Source organism: Penaeus vannamei, chromosome 9 (genome assembly GCF_042767895.1).
Source record: "Penaeus vannamei isolate JL-2024 chromosome 9, ASM4276789v1, whole genome shotgun sequence".
Taxonomy (NCBI): domain Eukaryota; kingdom Metazoa; phylum Arthropoda; class Malacostraca; order Decapoda; family Penaeidae; genus Penaeus; species Penaeus vannamei.
The window spans coordinates 1,081,991-1,089,490 of record NC_091557.1 but is presented as its reverse complement, the minus strand read 5'-3'; the positions used below and the strand labels follow the sequence as shown (position 1 = coordinate 1,089,490).

General features: G+C 49.9%; 1 protein-coding gene across 1 annotated transcript in view; it reads left to right on the top strand.

Annotated features, from left to right (window-relative positions):
- Positions 1–7,500, top strand: part of LOC113824605 (uncharacterized) — a 17,784-nt gene that overhangs the window by 10,258 nt on the left and 26 nt on the right. Inside the window, exons 2-4 of the mRNA XM_027377359.2 lie at positions 3,046–4,165; positions 4,526–5,596; positions 6,995–7,500. The exon at positions 6,995–7,500 is cut by the window's right edge and continues 26 nt beyond it. Coding sequence (XP_027233160.1) covers positions 3,103–4,165; positions 4,526–5,596; positions 6,995–7,233 — 2,373 coding nt within the window. The 5' untranslated portion in view covers positions 3,046–3,102 and the 3' untranslated portion in view covers positions 7,234–7,500. The remainder of the gene's footprint in view (positions 1–3,045; positions 4,166–4,525; positions 5,597–6,994) is intronic.

Below are 7,500 nucleotides of genomic sequence, written 5' to 3'. Positions count from 1 at the left end.
TTTAGATTTGCGTGTATCGATTTTTTTTTTTTTTTTTTTTTTTTTTTTTTTAGTCTATTACTGTTATAATTATTATTATTTTAGGGGGTATGGATTATGGCTATTCATTTCCTGTCTGGCGAAATGGCATATAGGTTCCGTGCATTTATTCTCCCCCTTCCCCTCCCCCTCCCCCCCCTCCCCCCCACACCCCGTTCCTTTCACACAGTCTGAATCTCTCGGCGAAATTGAGTACCTCCCCCCCCTACCCCCCCTTCATCCTCTAGCCCCCCCCCCCTCCCAGGACTGTCACCTTTCCCCTCTTTCTTTGCCCCCTTTCCTCCCTCCCCCCCCCATAGGTGGTCCCCCTTTCTTCTCTTTTCTCTTTTCTTCCCCATTTCGTAGTCCCTTCCTTTCGTCTCTTCACTTTCCTATTCTTCTCTTTCTTCTCTTCACTTTCCTATTCTTCTCTTTCCTCTTTTCTCTCCTTTTCCTAGTCCCTTCATTTCGTCTCTTCACTTTCCTGTTCTTCCCTTTCGTCTCTTCACTTTCCTATTTTTCTCTTTCGTCTCTCCCTTTCTCCAAAATCGCCTTTTTTCCTTTGCTTTCCTTTCCCTCTCTTCTCCCCTTTTCTCGCACCATCTCCTTACGTCTCTTCACTTTCCTGTTCCTCGTCTTCGTCTCTCCCTTTTTCCACAAATTCCTCTTCGTCTTTCCCAAGCCCATTCGTCCCTTCTCTTCCCTCTTCTTCTTTTCCTATCCTCACCCCTCTCTTTCTTCCCATTCTCTTCCTAAAATAATCCCCCTTTCCCCCTTTTTCCCACTCGTCTCCCTTTCCCCCCCTCTTCCCCACTTCATTTTCTCTTCTTTCTTTATCGCTTCCTCTCCCCACTCCCAAACATTTCCCCCCCTTTCCCCCTTTCCCACCCCTTTCTACAACTTTTCCCTCTCTTTCTCCAACTATTTCCCTCCCCTTCTCCAACAGTTCCCCCACTCCTCCAACTATTTCCCTCTACTCCATTTTCCTCCCTTTCTCCAACTATTTCCCTCCCCTTCTCCACCTATTTCCCCTCCCCCCTTCTCCAACTACATCCCACCCCTTCCCACTTTTCCCTCCCCTTCTCCACCTATCCCCCCCCCCCGCCTTCTCCACCTATTTCCCCTCACCCCTTCTCCACTTATTTCCCACCCCTTCTCCACCTATCCCCTCCCCGTTCTCCAACAATTTCCCCTCCCCTTCTCCACCTATTTCCCCCCGCCTTCTCCACCTATTTCCCCTCCCACCCCTTTCCCCACTTTCCCTCCCTCCCCCCCCCCCCCTTCGCCACCTTCCCGCTGCGGATTGGGATTGGAAGGGAGAACGGATTGGCTATTGCGGCGCGATTGTCTCCAGCACAATTGCTCGGGGTTTTCGGCGCGACCTTTTGGCGGGGCGGGTAGCGGGTTTGCGGGCGGAAGGAGGAGGTGGGTTTAGGGGGTGTGGGTGGGTGGGGGTGGGTTGGGATGGGGGTGGGTTGGGGGTGGGGGGTAAGGGGGTTAGGGTGGAGGGGGGGGAGAGAGACAGAAGGAGGAGGTGGGTGGGGGTGGGTGGGTTAGGTGGGGGTGGGTAGGTGGTGGAGGGGAGAGAGAGACAGAAGGAGGAGGTTGGGTCTGGAGGGGTGGGTTGGGGGGTAAGGGTGGAGGGGGGGAGAGAGACAGAAGGAGGAGGTTGGGTCTGTCTGTCGGTTTTTGTTTTTTCGATTCTATCCGTTTTCTCGATTCTTTTTTTTTTTTTTTTTTTTTTTTTTTTTTTTTTTTTTGTCGGGGTTTCTTTTTTCTTTTTTTCTATATTTTCTCTCTCTTTTTGTTTCTCTGTGTTATCTCTCTCTTTTTTGGTATCTCTGCTTTATCTCTCTCTCTCTCTCTCTCTCTCTCTCTCTCTCTCTATATATATATATATATATATATATATATATATATATATATATATATATATATATTTCTCTCCCTCCTTCCCTCCTTCTCCCTCTCCGCCCCCCCTCTCTCTCTTTCCCACTTTGGGAACGTACCAATTTCTGCACTTCCTAAATGTCTCTACCCATTTCCTTCTCCGTCTCTTTCAATTTCCTCCTACTTCCTCCCTCCATTCTTCCCTTCCTCTTACACCTCCTCCTCTACTCATTTTCATGTGCGTGGGTGAGTGAGCGCACGCACATACCTGGCGCTGTCGAGGAATGAACAGAATACATCATTAGAACTGTAACAAAGAGATGTCAGGGTAGAAGGAACGTCGTGTAAGTACTGCAAGTGATGAGTTAAGTCACTCGTAAATGTTTAGTTCGGCAGGAAATGTTATTTGTGTTTGCGGGACTTTTCGGAGTTGTGTTTCGTGTCCGTTTCGTGTCTTTATTTTGGCATCGATTTGGTGTGTATCCATTTCGTCTTGTGATTTCTGTTTTTATCATCCATTTCTCTCTCATCTCTTTTTATCTTGGCATCGATTTGGTGTGTATCCATTCCGTCTTGTGATTTCTGTTTTTATCATCCATTTCTCTCTCATCTCTGTTTATCTTGGCATCGATCGGTGTGTATCCATTCCGTCTTGTGATTTCTGTTTTTATCATCCATTACTCCTATCTATGCATCTGTCATCTTCCGATCCATCCATCTGTTTATTCGTGATTTCTCTTTTCATCATCTGTTCCTCCTTCTATCCGTCTGTCATCTTCCTTTCCTCCTTCTATCCGTCTGTCATCTTCCTTTCCTCCTTCTATCCGTCTGTCATCTTCCTTTCCATCCATCTATTCATCCGTGTCTTTCCCATCCTTCTAGCATCGCCCCATTCCGTCATTGACATCTGTTTTTATCATCCATTCCTCCTTCTATCTGTCTGTCATCTTCCTTTCCATCCATCTGTTCATCCGTGTCTTTCCCACCCACTATTGAGCTCTGTTTTTATCATCCATTCCTCCTTCTATCCTTCCGCCATCTTCCTTTCCATCCATCTGTTCATCCGTGTCCTCCCCCCTCCATCACCGCCCCCCCCTCACTTCCCCCTCCCGTCGCTAAGGCTTCCCCGTGTTGCAGGTGCGGAGGCGGGCGCAGCGTGGCAGGATGTGAGGCTCTCCCACCCTCAGTAGTATCATGGCCCAGGAGTTCCTCCCGCTCTGCGATGTGCTCTTCAACATCATCTCGCTGGCGTCCTACTTCTGTGACGTGGTGTTCGACGTGGTCACCATCTACACCCTGTACGAGCACCAGGAGGTGGTGTGGTTCACGCTGTCGCTCTCCTGCGTGCTGCTGTCCCTCGTCGTGTGCCAGCTCTGCTCCTTCAAGTGGTACCTCTCGAGCCTGCGCAAGGACCTGGCCAAGAAGGACTGCGACCTCAGTCTCATGATCCTGCTGCACTTCTTCCAGGGAGGCGTCCTGTGGCGCTACTTCAAGCTCTTCATCCCCGTCGACCTCCGCTACGTGAAGCACGAGGTGCGGGACCTGTGCATGCTCAGGCTCATCCACGCCTTCTGCGAGGCGGCGCCGATGCTGCTCATACAACTGTACCTCATCTGGCGGAAGCCGTCGCTCTCGGAGCTCACGGACCTCAACATCGTCTCCACGGCGCTGTCCCTCTTCAGCGTGTGTTGGGCGCTGGCCTCCTTCAACAAGAATGTCCGGCGCCACAACGTGCACCGGCTGGTCCTCACGTGGCTGGGCGTGATCTTCCAGTTCGTGTGGCGCCTGGGCACCATCACCTCGCGCTCCATCGCCCTCACCGTGTACGCGACGCTCTACGGCTACTGGGTGTTCCTGGTCATCGCGCTGCACTGGGTCTCCATGTTCCTCTGGCTCATCTCGCCCAAGAACGTCTTCCACGGCGAGAAGATGCCCATGTTCAAGAAGGTGATGTTCTCCATGCTCATCGCCTTCTGCTACATCTTCTGCTACATCAACCTCCAGGAGATCAACGCCAGGCAGAAGATGGTGGCCTTCTACATCACCATGCTGCTGGAGAACGCCCTGCTGATCGCGGTGTGGCTGGGCGGCCTCAGGACGCAGCCCTGGTACCAGCACCCCGTGACGGCCCTGGTGTTCGTCGCCTTCGGCTTCGGGATCCTCTTCATGATCCTCTACTACCAGCACTTCCACGTCAAGAGGCTCAAGCACAACTACACCATGTCGTCCTCCATCAACGCCTACTCGTCCTGCACAGGTAAGGAGGCCGACTAGCCCTCGAGGGAGGAAGAGGCCGCACGGCGAGGATGGCGCAGCGACGTCGCCCTTCTAACCATTCTCTTTTATCTCTATCGTATCATTTAGATAACGCATGTTTTTTTTTACAGAATGTTTGGATGTTAACAGGTACTCTCCTTTCCAATTGCTTATATATTTTTAATTTTTTTTATGTCACCAAGTACTCTTCTAATTGTTCATGTTTTTACGGAAGAATATTCACATGCCACCAAGTACTCCCAAGCTTTCTCATTAGACCAGGAATATAATGCAGAACCATACCCTGATTAATGTGACCCCACAACCATGTCTAACCCGCGCCCCTCCCCCCCTCCCCCAGGCTGCCAGCTGGGCCAGTGCACGGACAAGTCGCACCGCATGCCGTTCCCCTACTACCTGAACGAGCTCTCCGCCAGCGACAACAGCACCATCGCCTCCAACCCGCAGCAGAACGGCACGGCCAAGCTGAACAACCTGCAGAACATCGAGACGCGCGCCGACCACCACTCCAGCCCGCCCTCGCACCCGCTCGCGTACCCGCCCGACGCCCTGCACGTGCCCGGGGTCTTCAACTGCCGCTTCAACCCGGGCATCAAGAGGAAGAAGAAGAAGCCGACCAGCTTCGTGCCGCCGCCCGTGCCCGTCATCCCGTCGCTCGCCGTGCCCAACAACAGCGCCGCCGCCAACAACAACAACAACAACAATAACAACAACAACGGGCGCGTGGTGCCCTTCTGGAAGCGTCCGCTGCCGCAGTCCATCTCGAGCGACCACGAGGGCAGCGTGGGCTCCAGGGTCAACATCCAGCAGAAGCTGCAGGAGAAGAAGCAGCAGCAGATCGCGGAGCTGCGCCAGATCGAGGAGGAGATCAAGGCGGGCAAGCTGAAGCGGCCGCACCCGAGCGACATCTCGGAGTCGGGCACGCTGCGGCAGCCCATCCCGCGCTCCAAGAAGCAGCCGTGGCTCAAGCCCGAGCCGCCGCTGGACTACCCGTACCTGGTGGTGGACGCCTCGGCCGCGTCCGTGCCCGCGCCCGCGCACAGGAAGCAGCGCTCGCAGACCCCCGAGATCCTGCTGGCGCCGCACTACCTCGACAACACCAGGATCTACTACGACTACCAGGACCCTCGCTGGAAGTACGGCAACAACTACCACCTTCCCTCCGACGACATGAGCGGCTCCAGCCACTCCAAGCGCTCCACCAAGAGGAGGAACCGCAAGGCCGACAAGAACACGGACAACAGAGACAAGGTCATCTACAAGTCCTACAGAATACCCTCGGATCTCGACAGCCAGATATCCTTGCCGAGGTCCTACACGCTGCCCAGGGAGTTCAAGTATTACAGGAGACCCAAGTCGAGAAAGGCCGTCCGGTCCGACCACTTCATGGCGTCCACCAACTCGAGCGACGGTAAATTTCTCTTTCCTTCCTTCCTTTCGACTCTCTCTCTCTCTCTCTCTCTCTCTCTCTCTCTCTCTCTCTCTCTCTCTCTCTCTCTCTCTCTCTCTCTCTCTCTCTCTCTCTCTCTCTCTCTCTCTCTCTCTCTCTTCTCTCTCTATCTCTCTCTCTCTCTCTCTCTCTCTCTCTCTCTCTCTCTCTCTCTCTCTCTCTCCTCTCCTCTCTCTCTCTGGCTCTCTCTCTCTCTCGATTCCCCCATCCTTCTTTTGCTGTCCTCTCTCTCTTTCCTCCTTCGCTGTCCTTCTATCTCTTCCTCTCCTTCTCCCTCTCTCTCTTTTACTCTTCCCCTCGTTACCACTGACGCTTTTACTAGTATTAAGCAGTTTTTTATAAAGAATATAGAATACTACCAAGGATCCAACTCCCCTATAATAAGGATAGTAATGGTAATAGCAATAATGATAATAATAATAATAATGAAAATAAGGATAATGTTTGTGATAATGGTAATGATGATGACAATGATAATAGTAATAGTAATAATAATAATAATAATAATAATAATAATAATAATAATAATAATAGTCGTAGTAGTAGGAAGAAGTATAATGATGATTATTAAGATAAGAATAATAAGAAAAATAAGAAAAATCATGATAATGACAATGATGATAATACTGATAATCCCCCGCCCCCTTCAAGAATAAGAATAATAAGAAAAATCACGATAATGACAATGATGATAATACTGATAATCCCCTGACCCCTTCAAGAATAAGAATAATAAGAAAAATCACGATAATGACAATGATGATAATACTGATAATCCCCCGCCCCCTTCAAGAATAAGAATAATAAAAAAAATCATGATAATGACAATGATAATAACACTGATAACCTCCCGCCCTCTTCAAGAATAAGAATAATAAGAAAAATAAGGATAATGACAAAGATAATAATGCTGATAATCCCCCGCCCCCTTCAAGAATAAGAATGATAAGGAAAATCATGATAATGGCAATGATAATAACACTGATAACCCCCCGCCCCCTTCAAGAATAAGAATGATAAGAAAAATAAGGATAATGACAAAGATAATAGTACTAATAATCCCTCGCTCCCTTCAAGAATAAGAATGATAAGAAAAATGATAGTGACAATGATAATAACACTGATAACCCCCCCCTTCAAGAATAAGAATAATAAGAAAAATAAGGATAATTATAATGATGATAACACTGATAACCCCCCGCCCCCTTCAAGAATAAGAATGATAAGAAAAATAAGGATAATGACAAAGATAATAATGCTGATAACCCCCCGCTCCCTTCAAGAATAAGAATAATAAGAAAAATAAGGATAATGACAAACATAATAATACTAATAATCCCTCGCTCCCTTCTCCCTCAGGCGACGTGGACTCCTGTGACGAGGGCGACCTGGGAGAGTCCATGGGGCGCCTCAACAACGCCGTCCACTTCCACATCAACCACAACCACCACCACCATTACCACCACCACAGCTTCCTCCACAACCACCACACCAACCACGTCGCTGAGTCTCCGCCGCACCCACAGCACCCGCTCCGAGCTCGAATCCACGCCGCCTTCCACCGCAATCTGGCCAACACCCACGAGACCAAACTGTGATGACGGAAGGGCGTGAGGGGCGGTGGGCGGGACTGGTTCCGTGTTGCGTTGTGGCTGAAGAAATGGGGATTTGTTTCCGTCTGTTGTGGCATTGGATAAAAAAAGGAGAGTGGGAAGGGCGGACTATTTCCGTGTTGCGTTGCGTTGTGTTGTCTTTAAAAAAAAGGAAGTATTTTCGTCTGTTGTGGCATTGGATAAAAAAGGAGAGTGGGAAGGGCGGACTATCTCCGTGTCGCGTTCCGTTGTCTTTAAAAAAAAGGAAGTATT